A 24,276-nucleotide genomic window follows, 5' to 3' on the forward strand; every position below is an offset into this window, starting at 1 on the left:
CTGGTGTTTTCACTCTGCATCAACCTGTCTCTTCTATTTCCGCTCGTCTCGGTGATGATTTCATCCGCGCCCCAGACCGCAACATGCCTCGCAGGCACACATGCATTAAAACCTTTTGACATTTATACCGTATGACAGAGTTCTCTCTGAATGATTGTTTTATGCTAATGTTAAATTTTTGGTAAAGGACACTCTTCCTTTTCTTTATTCAGGGAGATTTTAAAAGCAAAACGATTTTTATTACAACGCCACAGAAAGTAGTTTACGGAAATAAGAAACACACCTTTAAAAAGAATTGCATGGTGCATTTTTAACAGCTGTTTTGAGAGCGTGGTTTATTCAGAGTGTCCTGATCTCTAGTGGGTTTAGTTTTCACTTAGCTGCAGAGGCATAAAGTGTACTCCAGGGTGTATCAGTACACTGTGATGTCTCTGGTGGGTGTGTTTACAGGTGCCGCAACAAGCATCAGAGGAGCAAAAGACTTGGATGCTTCAATCAGAGAGGGCAGCAAATCACTGCTATTCTGAAACATATTACATAAGTTCATCCTCAAATTGTGCCACCAAGTTTCCATGGAAATTTTAGCTGAATTCACTGATAACTGTAAAAAAAGAAATCTTTCTATCTACCGATCTTATGATTATTAGGAGTTGGGGCACATCAAGATAAACAGCTGGTACCAGCAGTTATCTGTAAAAATAGGGCACGGCAATATCAAATAATTAAATGGGCTCCGAATTAATAGAAAACGCAGAAAATATAACAGGAATGTTGCACTGCAGTTTGTTTCATGGAGTAATTTGAGGATAATTTTATGGATGGAGGTGGATGGAGACAGACTTAACATTTCACTAGAGATTTTTACTTTCCTGGGGTGCAGGCTAATCGGAGGAACGCACTTTAACAGCAGGTGTATTTCATTTTATATGATGCAGTCAAGTGACATGACAAATGTGCAATTTGTCCATACGAAATATTATATTCAAATCATGACTTGACAAATACGTGACATGACAGAGGTGTCTACTAAGATTGACAGTGTGACTTCGAGGTGAACAGTGACAAGACATGGAAACAACGTTCAGTGATTCACACACACACACACACACTCACAAGAGTAACAACGACGATGCTTTGGATTAGTGAAAAAGTTAAAAAAATCACAATCTTGAGTCTCAGACTGATTATGGACATACACTCACAATAATTTGTAAACAAAATATACAGAGACATACTGTATCTTCTACTCTAGATCTACAGTGGAAATCTTTTCTGTTTTTTGGTTATATTATGGTTTTCTTATTTCATTGGTGTGTTTTTTATATAGTCCTTTTCATTTACCTTCTAATATTTACAGAGATTATCTATGAGAGCAGATTGTATTATCTTTTCTTGAAGGATTCTCTAATAAACATGTGGCTAACTCTATAGCTCTCCTCAAAGTGCACGACTGTGATGGGGGAAAAGTGCAAGAGTCCTGCCGGCGAGCCACTCAATACCTGTCAACCGTCGACACATTACTGTATAATACGTATTCACACAATGAACCATGCACACACCAAAAACCTTTCACTTAAAACCTGATTCCAGCGTGACAATAACATATTGACTGCAAAACATGTTAAGCAAAGCAAAGTGGACAGTCCTTCCTAAAGCGACACACAGCAGTGCGGTCTACTGAGACAGACTGTCAGAGGATTAGGGTAGCACTCGTATGAGATGAATGTTTCTCCTCTCACACCTCCCCTGGCTGGACATGAAGCAGGTCTAAATCTGTTACTTGGCAAGAAATGTGCAGCTGGAAGAAAGTCAACACTCACATTAACCGTCCAAAATAAAGCCACGCTTCCATTTCCAAGAGAAAAGGTGATTTTTCTAAAGACAGTATATCCACAGGTGTAATAAATACCCAGTTAAAGAATCACTTCTGGAAACAAAGGTACCATGTTTTTTTTTTAGTTATTTATATCCCGTTATAACAAGTTATTTCACGACTGTGCTTCAGCAGCTCCCAAAGCCTTTTATCTACATTAAGATTTCTTACAACGTCTTATATGCCACCAGCAATTCCGTTTTTACTTCCTGGACCCAATTCTTGCCAAGCAATATCATCCAAACCCCTGCCCACCGGCCAAGATCGTGCTCGTCGCCTAGCAACACTGGCTTACTGAACATTTAATCAAGGAGATTTTGAACTTGTTCAGTACTGTAGTGAAACAGATGACTATGGGGAGATTTTCTGCCAACAGAAGTGTTGTTGGTATAAAAGCTGGCGTCCCAAAGGCCTATTTTCTCCACTGGCCATTAGTAAACTCTTTTAGACAACTTTAAAGTAGCTATCTTTGAGATTTTGATTTCAATAAATATCTGTTGAGTCACTATTAAGAAAGTGCTTGAATTTACAGTATGTCTGTCACAAGCAAGTCAAAAACCTCAGTGACAGTTCTACAAGTGGCCACTTGACGCTGGCTCCAAAAGATAATCAGTGCCAATAGGCCTCCAAGTTAAAATGGTTTAGAGCAGAAAAAAACATGTTTACTGCCTGGTACAAAAAGGTTTTTGTCTCTAGAGCCAATTTCCCCATTCATCACAACTCTATGGAGTGGCTGCTTTGAGCGACAGACGGGTGCCATTCATCTTCTTGCTGCAGCTCTACCCACACTCCACCTCTTTGCCCATTTTTGAATTAGTCAGGAGTTAGGCGGAGACGGGGCAAAGATGCCAACCTACACTGACCTTCAAAATGGTTCTTTAGTAATCTGAGGGTTCATCTATATTTATATACAGGTAACGGTGACATCACTGTTGGATGTTTGAAAAGTTAGTCTCAAAAACACACCTGCCACTGTCTTCCACAGGGGTCACTGTTTCCTTCTCTTATTCCAGATTGCCACTTACTGTATATTGGATTGTTGCTTTTTTTAGTCATGAATATTTACTTATTAGAGTAAAAACAACAAGAGGAAATACATTTTCAGGGTCTTTTCTGGGTTCTTGTAGCTGTTTTAGGCTCTGTACTTGTTGACACACTGCTGGGTGTGGCTTTATCCCAACTGACAGTCCCCCTCTAGTGAGTATAGTATGCAGCAACACGACACATCTCATCACAATAGCCATACATTTACATCCTCGGGCTCAACGTCGCGCACACGAATGGCAGTTCCACTTACTAAACACATACACACACAAAGCTCACCCGGAGCAGAAATCATTTTCACACTGAACAATAGAACATCACAATCCAGATTCATAATGCATGCAGCGTGTGAACACACCATAGTCCTGGTTTACTAAGCTTTTGTTACAGGGTCACAGGTGTCTTTGCAGAGTGTGAATATTGAGCTACATGTAGCCTGTCAGCCTGACCAATTAGCACGGGAGATTCATTCAGGCTTTTAATAATAATTTCACCTTTTTCGTACAGTTAAGCCTTGGAGCTGACATCATTTAGGAGCGAAATCTTCCTTGTTCCTGTCTTCATCTCTGCTTGTGAGCTACTCCTGCTGACAAATCCTTAGTAAAGCTCTGTGGTTAGTAGTTGCAGTTGAGGAATGTGAACTGTCTCATGGCTCAAGATTCTGTATTGTGTAGTGCGCAGTTGTGTGTTAATGAATATTTACAGAGCCACAAAAACAGCAATAGGAAGAGAGACATAGGCTTGGCACTGCTTCAGTATTATTACACAGACACAGACCATGGAGTCTGTACAACCGAGTTTAAGTGTATGCGTGGGGATTGTGTGTTTCTGTTCCTTCTGTCCTCGTCGCCCTCCGCCTTTTCCTCCTCACTGCGTGGGGGAGCAGTCGTCCAGATCCAGCAGCTCTCTGACCAGTCTCTCTCCAAACTGCGCTCGGCTGTAGCGTTTGACTGTGTAGGCGTCAGACATCTTGTAGAGGATGTACGCGTTGTTGATGGCGATGCTGATGCTCAACCAGAACACCTGCTGCCAGGTCTTGTTGGGCTTGTGGAAGATAAAGTACCTGTGTGACACAAATATCGGCTTACTCCGAGCTTTCTATTAACGTGCTTTCTATATGTTGGATGAATAATGTTAACGCAATAAATCACATGCCACATTTTGGCTTCACAGGTGTCAAAAACAGAATCACAGCACACAGCTTCACTTTAAACATTATAATTAACTATGACAGGTAATTATTTGGGGTAGGAAATGCTAGAAAATGGTAGAAAAGCACAATTTTCTACAGTTGCTGTCTGAAAATGTTATGAATGAAGAGGCTGTAACCAGAAAAATTTTCTTTTGTTGATTGGTTGATAGAGTATTAACATGATTATCATAGTTTAGCTGACAATCATCTATCACTTCACCTGTAGTATGGATGGTAAAGATTGATCCAAAAGGGAAGAGTATTGCACATTTTTGTACTTGAGTGTCGATTCATACATCAGTGTTTACACCAGCCAGCTGAATGTACTTAATAAATTAAAATTGTCATTATTTAAAAATAGCATTTTTAATTTAGGATTAGCGTATTCTTATCTCAAAAGTGTCTTCTAGTTGAATACTTTTCAGTTTTGTCTGCAGTAGGAGGGATTTAGCTAAGATTACATGGTAATGGTATCATCTTGACAAAATGTTGCACGTACTTGCTGTACTTGTCGTCATATTTGCAGATGTAGCTCAGGTGCGCCGCAAAGGCCTCGACAGCCAAAGGACACGGGATCTCCCCACTCTTCCTCTTGATGATCATACCTGAAGTAAAAACACAGACACACGGCACAAACTGAGCGCGAGAGACAGAACGAGATCCGTGGGCACCCATTTCCTGTCTCATTTCAAACTGAGGAGGACTGTCCTTATGTTTGCTCCATTGCTGTTTACATGTTTAGTTTGCTTTTACTAGCTCTTGTAGACATTTGGTTGCTTTGGGGCTAATTTGTTTAATGGGCCTTTTTCGTCGCAGTCAACTGGACATCTCACAGCAGAAAACACACAGAACATTAACAACAACCTACAAAAACATCTCAGCTTATTAGGAAATGTTACACGACACAATTAATATCCGAAATACGACAGTTAGAGAGTTGACCAAGACAAATCTTCAGCGGATGATTTTTAGACTTAGAAGTCTTAGAAGTATTGTGTGAGTTTGGAGAAGGATTACAAAATAAATTGATAAGAAAGAAGAACTAAATTAAAACCCATGGACAAATGAACAGGAGTTCAGATTCACCGTTTATCATCACACAAACATTTATACTACTAACTGAATTACATCACCCACACAGCAATCACTCATTTAGATAAGGAGTCTTTAAATGCTAGGTAATAAAAATAAAAGAGGTGTATATTTATAGGATTGGATTTAATCCCAGCGAAAAACATTTACACACCAACCCGCATACACACACGCAGAGGGCAAAGAAAATCAATACTGGATAAAAAACTGTTTAACTGATCTGGAGCCTCACTTCCACGCTCCTCATGCAGCCTGCAAGCAGGTTTAAAACCCAACACAACTGTTTAATGGAGAGTGGATTACGGTGTAACAGGAGGGGAATATCATGATCCTGACACCTACAGGATATGGATTATCATGGATTAGAAGCTCTCATTGATTCTCCCTGACTTCGGCGCTTAATGATGTGTCAGTTTCTCCTGCTGGCAGCGAGGCGTCCAAAAATTACAGTACTTTCACTGAAATACTAATTAGTGGCGCTCTTTTTTAAAGGCTGAGCATTTGTGCTTTGCTGCAGTTAGATTAAATAAATGCATTTAGTGGAGCGATGCATATATAAATATGTACTAAAATGCTTTCTACTACATTTAAATGGGATGAAAGACCATTAATATTAGTCATATTAGTTGTGCAGAGACAATTTTAGGAAGTTATCTTCTGATCACCTTGTTTTGTCGGGGAATAAGCGTTGGTGAGGAACCTGAAGTGTCCCTTGTTATACCAGCTGATCAGTGACATGCTGCCTTTCATCATCACTCGTGACTGGCCGCGCTGTGCTGGCGTGGAGCCGCAGACCAGCATGCTTTGTGGTAAGCCTGTACAGTCGCTCTTCCTGGTGCTCAGCAAACCACAGCAAAAAATATCTGAAGAAGGAGTCGGAGACAAACAGAACGATATGTTAGAATCTGTACAAAGACGTCTGGAAGAGAGAACGTCTACTAGAATAAACACAGATAAATATACCGTACAGGTACCTATTTGCTAGTGAGAGTTTGAAATTTAAAGTCTGTGGCAACATCCCTACGCTAGCGTGGTGGTAGCAATGTGTTTTACATCAACTAGCAATGTTTGCCAGAGCTGATGAGGGGAGTAACCATGGAGAAAGAAACAAGGGAGGATAGAGCAACCAAGAAGATGGAGAATGAAATAGAGATGAAATACTGTGGTTAAGATAAATATAAAAGACGCAAGGATTGGAGACGGTAGATATAAACCAGTAATCAAGGATCAACAGTGTTTGTGTAAAATAATATTTTCACGGCCAGAAGGGGGAGAAAAATGTTCATCACTGTACCTTTAAATATTTTTTGATTTATTATTTTCTGTTGGACAAAACAATTATTCACCACAATACTAATCTATTAACTGAGAAAATTATCATGTGTTTTGTACATTCTGTTTTAGGTTTGGACAAAAACAGAATGAGCTGTTTATCACCAACATATCCATCATAGCGTTTCTTTCTCTGTTTATCCGCCGCTTTCTGTTTTAATTCTTACACAGCTGAGCAGATGCTTAACAATCATGTGGCTGACTGCTGCCGATTTGTTAATGTTTGAAATTTGGAGGATGATTTCTATCTGTGTAGCACGTACCGTATGTGTGTGAGTGGCTGCAGAATAATACAGGGTAATTAACTCAGCTAATTAAACCAGCAAGATAAATTTAAAAAGAAGAATGTCAGACAACGCCTTCACAAGCTCAGAACTTTTTGGCTGAACGTCTCGCGGTAGCGTTACCTAATTAGAATGATGAAATATTGATTGTATCCTGTTATTTTCTGCTTGGCGTTCTGCAGCTCTCCTCGGCTGAGTTTTAAATTGCCCTTCTGTTATTGTTTAGCAAAAAATGCTGCATAAAATGGGTAATCTTTTTTTTTACAAGTTGAAGAGATCTCTTAAGGAGCCCGATGTGGTGATTGCATGCCGCCTTCACAGAATGGCTCAGTTTGATCCTTTTATGAGTTCTTGGCTTTGTCCTGCTGTTATTATGAAAGAAAAATCAAACTTGACTCACCCTGAAAAAGTAAGATTATCCTACGATAACAAAAGATGTCTTTGGTGTAATGAGTATGAAACTCAAAGATTCGAAAGGTATTATTATTAGCATAAAAAAAAAATCACAATTTCCCCCGAAACATTTTCCTAAACATCTTTTCACCTTCAGATAAAATATGACATACATGTAACAATGAAACAAATAACTTGGACCAATCGTGTCCATTTTGTTTTGCTTTTTAACTGGGACGAGGCTAAATGCTGAATCCTATGAGTTAGTGAACAAGTCAAAAACAATAAATGGCTTATTCCCATGTCCCAGGCTTGTTCGGAGCAAAGTTGAAAATCAGAAAAACATCTTAATAACTTTGTGAAAGAGTCGGTTGTATTGAGATGGAGGAAAAAGGGAGATAATTATATAATTTCCCTCCTTTACATGAAAATTCCTCCTTGTTTCTTTCAGGAAGATGGAATATTAGGAAATAACACCTAATTATGATAATGATGCAAATAATAAATGCATAAAGAAGGCGGTGAGATAACAATTTGTGCACCAAAATGAGGGAGGGGGAGAGAACCAAACAAGAGGGAAACAGCAGAAGAAAATGTATTTTTAGACCGAATGACAGAGAGATAGACAATCTGACTTGTTTGTGTACCTTGTTTACTGAATTCTGAGAAGAGGCCGAGGCTTGTGATGGACGGCCCAGTGAAGATTATGGTGTTCTTGCCGGAGATGTTCTGGCAGAGCTGCTTGGCCACAAGGCTGTGGAGCTGGGGTTTATTCTTCAAGGTGGCCAGGCCGTCTGTGCCCTGTCCCTCCTTCAGATGGACCGAGATCTGCAGAGTGGGCGGATTAACACAGGACACGTAGATAAAAAGAATATAGAGAAGGTACACAGAAGTAGCAGACGTTATTATAGCTTGTCTTGAAATGTTCATTTCAGTTCATTTCAATATCTGTTTTAAATAAATAATGTGGTGCTTTTTAATCTGGCATGTTTACCACTGGGGCTGTGTTCCGTTCTTAATTTGAGGTGCTGTTTGAGAAGAGTTCATGTAATAGCCTTTTTATTTCGAAGCTTGCCTGTTCTGTACAAGTCTTTGTGATTTTCAACAATTTCCTGTGCAAGATTAGAGTATCTCAGCCTATCTTTAAGACACTGACCACTGCAAAGCCCTGGTTTGACACCCAACAGGGACCTTTGTTGAATTTCATACTAATCACTTTTCTTAGCGCAGCGAAAGAGATTACATTGTGGGCTCATGTTAGTGATGTTATTCACAACCCACAAGTTCTCTTGTGGGTTGTGAATTCTTCATCTGAAGAAACGGAATATGTACAGTAACCTGACCAATACGTTTTGAGGCATTTTCTAGGGTCAAAATTTCCTGAAATATCTGGGTCTTAAAACTGGGACCATGAATATTCACAGCAAACTTCCAGACAATCTGGGCAGCAGTTGCTGAGACATGATGCTCTGCATCAAGGCGGGCTGAGCTGTGTGGTGCACGATGCAAGTCTCAATGGAAACATGAAGCAGTGCTTGGCTTCCAAAGAAAGCCATTATCAATTATGCACAAACAAAAATGTTCACCCACAAACAGTCCTGTGTCCCCTTTGCACTTTCCGCTGCTGTTCTCGAGCTGAATGGCATTAGCCTGATTAGCCAGCATCTACGTTACACTATTAGACTAAGTGGTCAGATCCATGCATCCGTATGTGTGTGGTTGTTTGTGTATGCTTGTGTGGTACACGGGCTAATGGAATCTCATTGATTCACTCCATTAACTCATTTTATTTCTTACGGTTTTTTTTTTTCTCTCGCTCCCTCGACACAATTCATTTGGACAGAGGAGATCTCAATGGAGACACACGTCATTGTACAGAGGACTGGTAAAGATTGAGTGATGGCTAAATGGCTGCAGTCACCGTGAATGCTAATGCTCATTTGTTAAATGGATGGGATAATGGAACATGGCTTTAAATGACAGACTCCGTGACGCCCCTTGCACTTTACACGGTGTTTTACACAGAAGAGCCAGGATTACATGAAACAATATGAATGTTTGATTGATCATTTTATTTTACATATACTTAACGTGAGGAAAAAGAAATCTGAATTAACTTTCTGATTGGGCTCCAATCTCCACTAATTTGCTAAAATGCTATTCTGGCCTCCACCCAGGATAAAGAAGGAAACACTTCTCCTGCAGTGTACATAGTCTGGTGCGTGACATCGATCTATTTATAGGCTCTGTGCAATAAAAATCCATTTATTTAGAGTGTTGCATTATTATTCCTGTACTACATACTCAATTACTACAAAAGTCTGGTTGAGTGTGTGATTGTGCAGGTCACTCTGAAACATAAAGAGAGCAAAATGCTGGCTTCTTTCAAGGTTTTTATATCGGTTTGTCAACACCTGTAATCTCCTCAGATGTTATCTATATGACATCGGGGGGAGTGACTGAAGAGTTCCAGAGGTTTTCTTCAATTTCTTTTCCTTCTTCATGCACCTTGGTAGCAGGTGAAGTCGTGCCAGAAACACAATTTCTTCTACAGTATTTTTTTTTGTGTTGAAAGTTTTTTAGAGGATGTTTGTCCTTATCCAAAGTGTCTAAAGACGGAGGATGTCATAGGCTGTTTAATGTTTGGATGTTGGCTGCTAAGAAATGTGGAATTTATTTATTTACAGTACACTTTATTTATTTATTTAGAGAGAGAGAGGGAGAGTTTCCAGTTCTCGTTGGCTGTGATTAGAATAAGATTTAGATTTGTCTGTCAGTATGTTTGATTAACTATGCCACTGTTTCCGGAGAGATGCGTGAATGCTGAATTTGTAACATAATATTTGATTCCATTCTGAGATGAGAGTGACAGATTCCTTCAAATCCAAGCGAATAAAACCATGACTATCTACTACTAAAGATAAATAGATTATGCTCTGTCAAGGACACAAGTATTTGTGCATGTGCTGATGTGAGCCTGCATGGTGTGCGGTGTGGGTGGCTGAAGATAAACCCTGCACAAGATTCATACCGTGATAAAAACAAAAGTCGCCTGCAGTCTGCAGTTACAACGCTGCGGGCCATTATGTGTTGCTTATACAAGTGTATGACAGGGTTTGGGAGATGTGCTTCCTGTTTTTTTTTATCCAGTGTAGTGACCCCTGTAATGGACAGAGTTAGATAGGTCTGTCAGTGATTCTGCCGAGCTGGGCCTCAGTTAAACAGCGATGTTACGTAACCAACCAGCGTAGGAGTTGAAGGTTGCAGCAAGGGTAAGGTTGTTAGTCAGAGGAGCAGCTGTGCTTGCTTGAGAAGTGACAACTCTGTTATAATCCTGAGCCAGTAGCTAATCCACTGTAAAGCAACAACTAAAGAATATCTGACGACTAATACTTTTTCTCAAGTCAAGATAAGTTTGATACATTTTTAAAACCAAAAAATAAAAATTTTCTTCAGCTAAAGCTTTAAAGATAAAGATTGGATTTTCATATTTTACTGTGCAACAAAAGAATAGGTTGAATACAAAATGATGCAATATCGTGAGGGTGAGATCTGAAATTTGGTGTGTTTCAAAGTCTTTGATGTTTTCATGAAAGCTTTTTCGGCTTCACTCCAGGTAGACTGAGCACTCCAGTCTTCCATATTTGATGTCAAATATTCGATTTCTACCATGAAGTTTGAAAGCAGCAAATTAAAATAGAATCATGTCAAGACGGGTGGCGGGGAATGGAGTTTTGGACCCAAATGCAGGACTCAGAGCAGGAGTAGGCGAAAAAAGGGATTTTAATTAACAAAAAGACAAGGCTAACAAACCAAAAGCGCTACGGAGGTCGCAGGATTTCCAAAAACAAAAATCAAAAACACTGTCAACACTATGACCTGGCATGAAAATCTGTGGCAAGGAAAGACATGAAAAACTGTGACATGAAACCTGGCAAACAAACAGCATGACAAGACAAGGAACAAAGGGGAAGGCAGGGCTATATATACACACGAGGAACAGAGGGGTGACGAGACACAGGTGAAGCAAATCAACAAGACAAGGTGAAACCAATGAGCTAATCAAAAGGAAAAAAGACATGGAGTAACACGAACAGGAAATCCAGAACTTAACAAAATAAAACAGGAAACAGAACAGAAAAACTAAACACTAACCATGACTATGAAAAAACCAAGAACTTAACAAAATACAATAAACAGAACCAGAAGAAACTAAACCATGACTGTGAACCCAAGAACGGAAGACATGACTATGAAAACCCAAAAACGGAAGACATGACTATGAAAACCCAAAAACGGAAGACATGACAGAAAACATGACAAATCAAAGGAGACACCGTCTTTTTCTCTATCATTTCTTCTTCTTTTTGAATTCAAATCAGACCCGAAAAATTTGTGACTGTGATTGTTGCTGACAGACGTTTCCTCATCTGTTGCTCGGCCTCCGTTGTGTGTGTGTTGTGTACCTGGCAGATGAATCCGGTTGACGTGCACTGTCGAACCCAGAGGCTGAACTTCCTCTTCTTCCTCTTCCTCAACTCTCTTTCTGTGCAGGTGGTGATAAACACGGGGTCCTCATCTATTAAGGGCTCGTGAAGAACCTGGAAGCACATGGGCAAAGTTGCTGTAACACACTGGTTTGCTTTTAGTAGATTTTCATATAATTATGTCACAAGTACACAAAAGGTGTTACTGGGGAATAAAAGTGAGACTGTGGATGATGTAACGTTACAGCTAGCGGTTAGAGAGAAAAAGCAGCCAATGGAAGATTCTCACAAGTATGTTTTTGATACTACGAGAGAAAAAACAGTTCTCAGCAGGAACACAGTGCAGCTCTCTCTGCAAAACCCTGAAAACGCCTCCTCCCTTGTCAGGTTCAGATTTTTCTACTGTTCCAGTGGTTGTTTTGTCTTTTACTTCTGCCTTTCTGTGTTACCACCTGGACAATATGTCCTTCTTACCGCCATTGAAGAACTGAACAATCAAAGTAAAGACATTACTTTCATGTTCAGTTCTGGACTATGACTTACAATTTCAGGCCAAAAGAGACAAAAACTACGCCCAAAAATAGACAACAAATGACTATGACTTTGCCCGATTGGGAAAGAACAGAGAAAAAGAGGTGTTTGTGTCTTCAGACTGTATATTCAGAGGGGCAAAAATAGTCTTTGTAACTAATGATCACAAAAAACAGTGGCTGTGCCGTTGATAAAAATGTAAACATGAGACACATAGATTACAATTTTATGGTTAACCGCCTTAAAGATAAGATAAAAGAACCCCTTTTTAATCTCACAGTGAGGAAATAAAGTAAAGCTGGAAGTATTTGTCATTTAACTGTGTATAAATTAAGTCTAAAAGGGCACTAAAAGGCACTTATCTCAACTTCCCAAATGTCAGAAAATGCTTTCCTTTACTTCCCCTGATAATAAACTGAATATCTTTGCATTTTGGATTCCTGTTCCCGGAGTAATTCCTGAAATAATTGTGATATCATTGTCATTTTAACACAAATGAAAATATAAACAGTACATAATTAAATAAAGCCGTACAACTAAAAGAATTAACAAAACTGCACTAAAACAGGCATTAAAAATTGCATATAAAGCTATTATTCATCCTTTAAGGACAATATACTGCTTGCCCAATTTCACAGTCCAACCTTTTTTCAAACGATGTCATGTCCATTATATATAAACATTTTAAATGAGGGTGAACTGCTCCTCTGGTATAGAGAAAATCACTGTCTCTAAATGTGTCAGATCAGATATGGAGAATGCATTTTCCCATAGGGGATTAACGAAAGCACTTACAGTTTTTCTCAATTGCTAAAACACTAAACCCTATTGTCTGAACCAAATGCTCAGTTGCCTGAACCCACTGATTGAATCAGTCACTCCTTTGGCAAAACCATAAGCACTTTTCACCTGTTTAGACACAACTTGCCAACACATTTTCATTGTGATGCACCTGTGTTGCATAATGGTGAGCACAGGTGGCAAAAGTCAAACACAATTAAAACACTGGTGTCACCGGTTGAACACAACAACTCAAAACTGATCACACCTGTGGCTAATGATGTGAGGGAACATATATAAGCCAGTTCAGAGAGCACTGGTTTGTGAGGCACTACAATGGATAGAAATCTCATTTGTATATTTTTGTACTTTATTTTTATGTAGGCTTACTGTATAAAAGTGCTAAATGCACAAGATTTCTGTTTGTTTTTGTACTGTACAAGTGCTACATGTAAATGCACAAGATTTCTGTTTGTTTTTGTACTGTACAAGTGCTACATGTAAATGCACAAGATTTCTGTTCATTGTACTTTTTTTTTGTTTTTTACTATGTACAAGTGCTAATGCACAGGTTTTTTGTTTTCCAACATGCATTTAGCCTACAGTGAACAATAAACATTTATTTCTACGGCTTCATGCCCTGAGCATTGTGTTTTCTATTTTCTATGCAGTGTTTAGTGACTGCTCAGTAGTGTTTTTAATTTTGATTGACTCGGGGAACGATTTGACAACATAGTTCAGTTTTGGGCACAGATTAAACTGTTTTGAGGTGAAAGTTTGGTTTTGCAAGAAGAGTCTGAGGTTTTTGTGAATGTAGCTTGAAAACTGGGTTTTATGTTCACAATTTAGAGAAAAGGAGAGCTGCTTTCGAGCTACTTTGTCTTAGCAATCGAGAAAAACTGTAATAAGCAAGCATTCACACATCCAAATACACACAAAGGTGTGAACACACAACAAATATTTGTATTTCAAATTTCCCTCAGCTCTCCCTTCTTTCCTGCATCCTCTTTCCAGACCGACATGATTTGACTAAAGCTGGCGTGAGTGGAAACCAACAGCTCTGTCTTGCTCTAGCAACAAGTCATTTCCCAGTCAAATAAGGAGTTATGGATGATACAAGCCAATAATTAATGAGGCTATCTAGCCTTTGGATGGATGACATCACCGAAACCACAATGGCAATTATTTTAAGAAAATATCTCATCTGGCAGCTGCAGCACATTAACACAGGACCAGCCTCTGCAGCCTGTTTTTCCTGGCTTACAACCGCTGAAAACAAGGTGGTTACGTTTGTACAGGAACGCTTGATGTAAATCATTCGCATGGGCTTATTATTCCTGCGCTGGAGAGAGAAAACAAGAAAATCCATTCATCCCCTCCCTGTCTTGCAGTGGCTGTTCTGTGAGGACTGCGACAAATGCTCTTAAAGGTTTTACACTTGCAAATCAATACAAAGCCGAATCAACAGATCATCTTAGCGCCGGCCAAATTGCCAGTCTGACACAGAATATGTGAAACATTCCTGCTAATATTAGTTAACATGCTAATCATCAGCACTGACATTTTTTTTTGAGTGAGCGCTCATAGTTACATAATGACATACAGAACACAGACATGCTGAATAAGGCTAGAGGACAGGTAATTTGAGGTCAAAGAGACTATAACAAATAGAGGAATATCCTGAATTTTAACTTAATTTTGAATACATGCTGGACAGATATGAATCAACAACTATTCTGAAAATAGAAATTGACCTTTTTAAGCCAAAACGTTAAAAGTTGATGTGTTTAGTCTTTAATTCTTCTAATTTCACTCTAAATATTGACAGTTTTGTTGTTCTTCAACTTTTCTAACTTGCACAAAGGACATTTTTGCTACTGTGGTATTTTATGGCTCAAGGGATTAAATGATCAATATAGTAAGGAAACAACGGAGCAACTGATGATTAAAATCCTAATTAGTTTCCTGCTCAGACTCTAACAAGTACATCAATTTCTATCCCTGCTTCTCAGAAAGTCAGTCACTAGATTACTTTTTCCATTGTCTGCAACAGTTTCAGTCTGTGCCACTCTCCCTATCTGGGCCCACAGTCGGCCCCTGGCACAGAAAACGAACAGATAAAACAAACTGGCCTAGATACACATATACCCCGCCACTCCTGACGGCACACACACATACCGTCTGACAGCCTGCCCTTTGTCGTTTTCACATTTAAGTCTGTATATCACCCAACCAGCAATTACGCGGTAATCAAATATACTCGGCTGTATTCATATTTATTTCGACAGTAAAATTACATAACTGAATCAGATATGTGCGAGTGTATTCCCAAATGAACCACAGCACTCACAACATCTTTCATTAAACGCGATGATGTTGTAGCACTCACACTGCAGAAAGACCAAAAGCAAATGAATCAGCTGCTTCACAGTACTTCATTAATTTTTTAAAAGCCTGACACTGGCTTCAGGGGTGACAACACATGCCACTGGAATATGATTAGCCACCCCCAGTGCTCTCCTCTTAACAGGAGTCTGAATATGAAGCATAATTTGTTAATTTATATGGAAGAACACTCGGCTTAAATGAAAAAGAATTAAACAGATTTTATATATAGATGATTTATGGCAAACATCTTCATTCAAGGTTGAACTTGAGACAATGGGGACAATCAAGAGCAAATTGCATGTTTTAATCTCCTTGATTTTTGCTTCTGTGCTTGATTTTCTGTTGGGTAAACAAGGCTGTGTTAGGCTAACACATTTTGTTTAACAATGCCACAGAAGGACTGGTTTGAGTTGAAGCAGGTCAGTTGTTTGTGCCCTTCAAATCTGCAGTTCTGTTGTTTATCTGGAGAAGGAAGTAAAGTAGGAGTTGAAAAAAGTCCAGCCCACCCAAAATAGAGAAGCAAGAATGGCGCTCCACTGCCCCAGTTGCATAAATGTGGATCTAATGCGTACAGTGCAACAGAAAACAGGTTGATGCCTTCTGGAGGGAAAGTCTGTTAAAATATGAGAGCTTTCCCAGATACATGCTGTGTAGACGTTTTTCTTTATAACTGTGGTTCCTTTCAGGAGCTATTTAGTTGGTTTGACCTATTTCAAAATCCTTTATATTTTGCTTTTAGAGAGTAACTGGGAACTTCCTAATCTGATGTATTAAAAGTGCATTTATTTAAATGTGCCCTTAAGTGAAAAAGTAACAACACTGCCAACCATGTGGAAAAATTTGATTCAAACCTAAAAATGTTTCTGAGCAGATTGCCTGGTGTTTGCCATCTCTAAATACCCACAGTTCTAGGAATATGCAGTTAATAAAAATGTGTGCTTGATGCCAAGTGTGCTGTTAAAATGTGTGGGAATGTTCATACATTGTAATTTTCATAGCAATGTAGGCTCATAGAAAACCATAGGAATCCTGGTATACTGTACACACCTGTGTCTGAGATGGTCTGAAGGTGCAGCTGAACGACTGCTGCAGCGAATCCAGGAAGGGCTGGATCTTGTAAAGGCCCTGGTTGCTTCCTTGCGACGGCCGGAAAGCCACAATGTGGAAGTATTTGAGGATCTTCTCAAAGCGTGCCTGGCTCATCTTCAAGGCAATGCTCCTGTTGCTGAAGAAGCCTGAGCTCCAGATGCTGAGCACTGACTCACAGCGGTGCACACTGGTGGAGGTGACAAAGCCCAGGAACGCCTTCATCTCCTGGGCTGTGACAGGACGCCAGCCTTCGTCTGAGCCGAAGCGCTCCTGAAACTTCTTGGCGTACATGTTAGTCTGTGTGACCATGTTTTGGATGCAGTTGTCCGGGACGAAGAGCTGGAAGAAGTCCAAGGCTGTGGCGGTCTCTGGCATCTTCTGAGCAGGGCCTGGATCAGGAAAAGTGAAAAAAGAGTGACATATTATGACAGGAAATTGGACTGACTGACAGACAGAGAATCCCATATGTGTTAATTCACAGACACAACTGTCACTTACTCCCAGTTTTTAAACACTGCTGCAGGGGCCTTCAAATTGATTGACTTTGCTGAACAAAAGGTTTCTATTTTAATACTCACACAGGACACTATAAAATTTGACTTTGTCGAGCTGTTAGTTTCAAATGAGCGTGGGATGCATACAAAGTGTTTCTTGCTTACATAAACTGAACTGTCATTTCAAAAGAAAAGGCAAAACAGTAACAGAGTCCATAAATTCATTCATTCATTCATCTTCTGTAACCGCTTGTCCTATGAAGGGTCGCGGGGGGGCTGGAGCGTATCCCGGCTGTCATCGGGCGAGAGGTGGGGTACACCCTGGACAGGTCACCAGTCTATCGCAGGGCTACATCCATAAATTAAGATTTTAAATTGTATTAACTTGTATTAAGAATGTACTACATTCACAAACAATAATTGCTTGTATTTTTTAATGAATAAGCCAAACCAGCTTTTAGTGTGAATGTCAGAAGCCCAGGGCAGCATTAGGAAGTTTAGCCGACATGACAGCCGACACACTGTGATGCTTGTCACAGTTTGGCATTCCTACACTTGCAGAAGGTTTCCGTGTCTTATTGCTTTACTATAATGGCAGGCATGAGTCAAAATCATGTTCCAATGTAGTGGAGTCACGATCCATGAGCGAAAGGCATCTGAAGTCTTTCAATAATACATCAGCTGATGAGAGATGCTTTATTTACAAGAGCACTTTACCCTTTATGACCAAATACTGTTGATTTGAGTGTAGACAGGCATCTTATACTTTCTATTCTTCAAGTGATTCTCAACCAGGTACACCATGAAAAATTGTCATATTGAGCCATGTGTAAAATCTGAACATGTGTTGAACTTGTGGTGCATTAGCAAGCAAGCTACGTGTTTGCTAAAGATAATGAATAAATGATTCAAAATGATGCTTAAGTGGGGATAAACAGTTCAGGTAAAACAGTTAGCTAAAGATGATGGATAAAAAGCAACATACTGTAGATAGTATAGACTTATGAACAGTTCAAACAGGTAGCTTAATCGACAAATTGACAAATTAGTTAGCATAAAGTAATTGAGTCAACATACTAATTTAAAAGAAATGAATAAACAGTAACATAGTTTGCTCCCTTTTGGAGCCAGCCTCAAACGGTCACTCGATGAACTGCAGTTCTTTGCACTTCCACATGGGCTACATTGCTCAGACTCGGACGTTGCTGCTTGTGACCGAATATTGACAGAACAGTTTAATGTCAGCTTAACATATTAGATGAAGAGTTAAAATACCAATCTAAACATAATGGATGAACACAGTTAGCTTAAGCCACTTCAAATAGTTAGCACAATGGATATAAGCTTAAAGTTAGCTTAAAGTAATGAAACTATTAGTTTTATTGACAAACAGTTAACAAGGTTAGCATAAAATAAAGGAAAAGTTCAAAGTAATGGCGGAGCAGTTAAATTGTTAGCTTAAAGTAATGGGTAAAAAGTTAAAATACTATCATAAACTAATGGATAATCATAGTTAGCTTATGGTAATGAACATTTCAGATAGTAACGGATAAAATATTCTAAAATAATGGATAATAGTTAAATAGTTTGCTCAAAGTAAACGATGTAGGACTTATCTAAAATTAATGGAAGAACAGTAACATAGTTAGCTTAATGTTACGAACAGTTCAGTTATCTTAATAGACAAACAGTAATATAGTTATCTTAAAATAATGGATTAAATTTGTGAGATTAAAGTAATGGGCAATCATTTTGATTGTTAATTTAAATTAATGGATGAGATGTTCAAACAATTAGCTTAAACAGAGGACAGCAGAGGATGGATTAAAAATTACATAGTTGTGAAGAAAAGTAAATTAAAAGTAATCTAGTTGAAAATGTTTACAGGATACTGGAGTTATGTTTGGGGGGCGACACTGATGACGGAAGTTGAGATGCACTGATCAAGCAGCAAAGGTAAAACTTTTCTGGCTTCTCTTAATAGCATTTTTCCCTCACTCGATGAGGGGAAGGTGACATTTACCTCCCATTTAAAGGCTCTCTATTTGTGTGCTTTTAGCTGTTGCATTGAATTCACACAGTCAATACACAGTGCAATGATTGGCTTGTATTTGCTCAGTAAATTAGAGATTTTCTCTGAGGTTGTTGGATCCGTGAGAGGGAATTTGGACGTTGAGCAGAACAACTTCAGGCTCAATTAAACAGCACGATCTCATTATCTCTGAACAGCGCAGAACAAGGTTTTCACTCTCTCTTTTATCTAGTCATCCTCCTGAGCGGCTATAGCTGCAAACCAAAATAATGAAGGACTTCTGCTTCTGTCTCTTAATGTTCAGATAACGATAACATGTCCGTGACATTACCCTTAATGGTCCACTGTTCAAGTGGGGAGGAGGACAAGTGGAAAAAAGACAGAGTGGAGTACAAACAAGCCCACACAGTTGATTCTTGCAGACAAGACAGCAGAAGCAACTGGAGCACAGCTCAAAATTCCTTCATTTGCATCACCTTAAACTTGAAGGCTGAATATAAAAAACAGGCTTACTTCCAGGCCACTCCTCGATAAAAAAACATCAGACATTCAGACTGATTCGCCTAGGCTCCTCTCAGAAAGAAGCCAAAAACACAATCTAAGGAAGGACACTATTTTTGTGGATAATGGATACACCCTCCCTCCATTGATTTTTCTTCATACAGTCATGCCAGCTCATCCCCAGTCCAAGCTGAATCACTGGCAAAACTGGATTAAGCATTTACACAATCCCATCTAATATTAGCTTGTGTTTCTCTAAAAGGGAACCTTGAAAATATTCATTTCCCGCATTACTCATTACAAAAGTCGACCCACACTGCACATACAGGCAGAAATATAATCCCTCGTGATTATCAGCAATTGTAGTATTACTATTGTGGGGACAAACATCTGCCTGGTGGAGCTTTCATAGCCGTGGATTTACGAGAGAGAGATTACTGTGTATTTGCAGTCGATAAACCCTCAATGTAGACTAAACATGCTTAAACTTAGTTTTTAGTGGAAATTAAAGGGGAGAGGACATGAGTGCAATTCCCGGCCATCTTGACTAAAAGGGTTTTCTGAGATGATATTTTGACAGCAGTGTGCCATATTTAAAATGATGGACAAACCACAAAATAAAATTCGATGTGTTCTTTTAAATTACATTATAAGTATTTTTGTCATTTTAAAGTATTATGACTATTTTTTTCCATAAGACATCTCGAAGGCTTACAGTTTATAACATAATGAGTGAGGGAACTAATTGTCACATTATTGGCAGATAATGTCTCAAAAGCCTGAAAAACATTGCCCGATTTCATTGTTTACTTATACCAACTCCCAAGGTATTTTATTCTATATGGTATGTTTAGTCATCGTTCTCGAGTATTTTTTCCCCATGTCATGCATTTTTGTGCCGTATTTTTGTCTTCACGTGTCTAGGTCTCACGTTGGGTTGAATGTCTTCTTTTTTTGAGTACATTTTTGGACAAATGTGTATTTTAAAAAGTGTCAGACGTGCACCTTGGCTTGTCAAACACTCAGTAAATATAAGCTAGAGTACCTCTTTCTAAAATACAATGTATGCATGCTTAAATGATGATATAATTTCATTTTTTGTGTGAGTTTAAATGTGTTATTTCTGAATAGTCCAGCATTGGTAAGAGGCAACATGCAGACAAAACAGACTTGTCAGATAAACTGACATATGGAGAGAAGCAGTAATCTATCAGACATGCTCAGCAAAGTGAATGAATAAATATCTCTTCAAATCCCTTCACACACTATGATGATGAGGAGGTTATATAATCTAAGATGTAGATGCATGCTCATAATCCTGGGTCGGTTCAAGCATTGCAGGGAAACCTATCCCCCGCTGTGATGAAGATTACACAGCACCTGTGAAAAACCATTTTAAACGTAATTTTTGTGCAAGTAAAAAGAAAACATCACAGCGTTAAAAATCTGCACCAGTTTCAAAAGCTATGAGGATCTGCTTCTGTAAACAAACATAAAACCAGGTGTCTTCTTTGAGAGTTTGTGTGACTTGATGATCTCTGGCAGTGGCTGATGATTTATGCACAGTGTCCAAAGAGTGGAGCTGTCACATCCACAATGTGTCAGGACTGTGACAGACAGAGAAACGGGCAGGGAGACAGGCAAGAGACCAAAAGACAGCCAGACAGATGATAGACAGTGATACATGGTAAAAAATATCACTGTCAGTCCAGCATTGGGCAACTTAGTGGCTTAAAGTAGCTTTCCGTGCCATTAAAAGCTGTGGAGACACATTCATGTTTATATGCTGATGCTTAGGATGGAGTCGGGTCAATTTAATCGGAGTGCGGTCTTGGCTACTCGAGGTCTGAAGTGTGATTACGCTCTCATCCCGGAAGCTCTTGATCATCTCAACCCCGATACAGGACGACAGGGCCGCCACACTCTCGACGGCTGTGCTCGTGCAAACAGACGCCAACTGCGGTTTAGCAAATCACGCCAGACTACACAAAGCAGATGGACACACCTGCTACCACCCTAGCTAAGTCAACAGAGGCGCAGCAGCCAAACACAGCAGGACTGTCCAGGATGTGGGAGTACAGAACATCCTGTAACCTCTCCTGGTCTCCCCAAGTCAGCGCAATTTGGTTTAGATTATAATGGGTATTAGAACACACTCCACCCCATATCTGGGGCCTGAATTTTAAAAAGTAGGATTACCCAAATTAACTGGATGAATGGGGCTAGAGAAAAAAAACAGCTAACCTAGAAATAAAAAGAGCTGTTGTTTTTTGTGAGGGTCCTTTTTAGTAATCTTGTTTTTAGAGAGGCTCATGCCAGTAAATTTGAACAATACAACTCCAGCATACAACAGCAGACACAATAGTAAAAAAAAACATGAAACATTTTACTAATTAATAGACACTCATGTGTGTCTTATAATTATCAAGTAGTACATTTTGCTATTGGTATTAGAACAGCTGGCAAAATAAATCTTTGCAAACCTGCAGCACACTTGAGTTACTCTGCAGTGGCTTCCTGGCAGTAGAAAATTGTGCTTGTGCTTTTATTCATTTGTAAATGTGTTCCTAGGTTGTGTGTAAGCAGACTGGGGCTCCGTCCATATCTGCTACCACCATATGCTGGTTCAGTTCCAAAGCTGCAATACCGAAACATGTCACGGCGGATACAGGGTGGCATTCCCACCAATCACCTTCGCTTCAGAGGAAGCAGAAAAGGCAGGAGAGGAAAGCAAATCTAAAGGAGGCCTGATGGAAACCGCTGCACTGCAAACCCAGACCCAACTCCCTGATCTATACTGGACGTTGATTAAAAAAAAAAAAAAACTGTTCTAAGGAGACAGACGTAGTGACAGCATGGTGCAGGAGAAGAACAAAGATAGAGCAGTGTGGGGACGTGGTGCTGTTCGAGTGTCACGATTCCTGTTTGCACACACAAAATTTATACACTGAACTTGTGACTCATGTTTACACAGGTATGAGTCCTATTTATTAACCTGCAGACAACCTTGTGCATTCACTCTGCACACTAGCCGATGTATATAATATGTGTGTACACATGTGCACAGCCTGGAGAGACAGCATGCTGTTTCTCTAAACCAAACAGCATGTCTCCCTGCACTGCTCTCAACACAAGGCAGCATGTGTAACCACAGCACCAAGGGGTGAAGTATCAAAGGCTAAGCGTTTCCCATTAAGGTAATACAGCAATTAACGACGCAGTGCAATGCATCTGACACTCACAACACGAAGGAAGATGCACACAGCTGAAGGAAGCTTTGTAAAAGCAAATAGCCTTCTGATCACCAGATCAGGAGCCACAGAAAGGGACCTGACCTGAAAAACGTGGACTGCACTGTTTCTGTCTGTGTCTATGCAATCACTTCACAGCCAGGGGCCATTCTTCCCCACTGCACAAATGACCTTATTCATATTGTCGTGCATCGCGTCTCACCATATGTCTCTTTGTACGGCGGCACCGTGACATCCTGCAGAGTCTCCGTCCAGCCCTCCTCCTCTGCCTGACTACGGGACAGAGAGCCCGGGGGACCGGCTGCGCTGGTGCCACCTCCTGCTCCCCCGCTGTGCCCACTCTCATTATCGCCCCGTTTTTGGTGGTGATGGTGGTGGTGCTGCTGCTGGTCGTCCTCGCCCACCTCGGCTATGTAGTTGTCCGAGTCCGAGTCTCCGGAGGTGCTGTAGAAAGGATTGTCGCTGCTGTCATCCCCGGACTCGCCGAACACGTCGTCGGATATCTGCAGGCTCTCGTACCGGGAGCGGGCCGCTTCCAGGAGAGACAGCGCCTTCCGCCCGCACTCCGCCATCTCTCTCTATAGTGATGCTCGTCTCCCCCTCTCTTCCTCCCTCTTTCTCACCCTTTCGCCACGGCGTGCAAGTGGTCACGATCTCGCAAGAGCAGGGATGTGTGCGCCTTTTAACGTGGCGACAACACCCCTCCCCTATCTTAGGGTATGAATTATGGTCCACCTGCCCGCCCGGCTCTGATGCGGAGACCGGCGCTGAAAAGCGTGTGGATCCGGCGAGAGAGAGTCCGCTTCAAGGGTAGCCTACTATAATATTTCCGCCCCCCTTCTCAGCCCACAGCGCTGCGCACTGGTCAAAATTATCAATAGTTATGGCACTGCATCCGGGTTGAGAGACTAGCGATTTCTCCACAGGGAGAAATAGAGAGAGTAGTGGCTGCCTCTGCATCACCTGACAGCGTAGTCCTGCACAGTCATCCAATAAGATTGAATTATCAAACCCAAACTGAGAGAGAGGAGCGGCTGATGGAGCTGAAATAAAGAAATGTCAAGGATTATGATGATTAATGACAGAGTATTTTTTGTACTACAATTTAGTTGGAATGAGCTTTTTTTTTTTATTGCAAATGTACAGTGCTATATTTAGGCCTACTGTATACGTTCTGCAAATTGCACAAATACATGGAATAAACGGAATCAAATTCATTGTGTCTCTGGAGATGTTTCTGATTCTAAATATATACTTAAGAAAAACAAATAGATATTAAAAATATATATAAATCAGCTCTGAGCAAAGCTTGAATTGAATTGAATTGAAACATGAATTTATGTTCAAAACATAGGACTGGCCCTAAAACAATCAATGTACACGGGAATCTTGGTGTAATCCTGCAAGCTAATTTTGGAGTTTCAGGAAATTGGCATTTTTAGGATTACATTGCAGCAAAATGTAGACGCCCAAGACATTGAGCAAGAGTCTCTTCTCTTGACTTAGAAATAAG

General features: G+C 40.0%; 1 protein-coding gene across 1 annotated transcript; it reads right to left on the minus strand.

Annotated features, from left to right (window-relative positions):
* Nucleotides 1-281: 281 nt before the first annotated feature.
* pgbd5 (piggyBac transposable element derived 5) lies at nt 282-23,607 on the minus strand. Its single transcript, XM_084561378.1, has 7 exons — nt 22,966-23,607; nt 16,444-16,874; nt 11,677-11,811; nt 7,858-8,038; nt 5,867-6,064; nt 4,609-4,714; nt 282-3,980 (listed from the first exon to the last, which is right to left on the minus strand). The coding sequence occupies exons 1-7, from the start codon at nt 23,333-23,335 to the stop codon at nt 3,785-3,787; spliced, it is 1,617 nt and encodes a 538-aa protein (XP_084417504.1). The 5' UTR covers nt 23,336-23,607; the 3' UTR covers nt 282-3,784.
* Nucleotides 23,608-24,276: the final 669 nt, after the last annotated feature.

This window comes from Chelon labrosus, assembly GCF_963514085.1.
Source record: "Chelon labrosus genome assembly, chromosome: 15".
Lineage (NCBI taxonomy): Eukaryota > Metazoa > Chordata > Actinopteri > Mugiliformes > Mugilidae > Chelon > Chelon labrosus.

Coding starts and splice junctions, on each gene's coding strand:
- pgbd5 (XM_084561378.1), bottom strand. CDS start 23,335: ATGGCGGAGTGCGGGCGGAAGGCGCTGTCTCTCCTGGAAGCGGCCCGC. Junction 6,065..7,857: donor CTCAGAATTCAGTAAACAAG/GTACACAAACAA, acceptor CTCCTTCTTCAG/ATATTTTTTGCTGTGGTTTG. Junction 3,981..4,608: donor TATGACGACAAGTACAGCAA/GTACGTGCAACA, acceptor TGTGTCACACAG/GTACTTTATCTTCCACAAGC.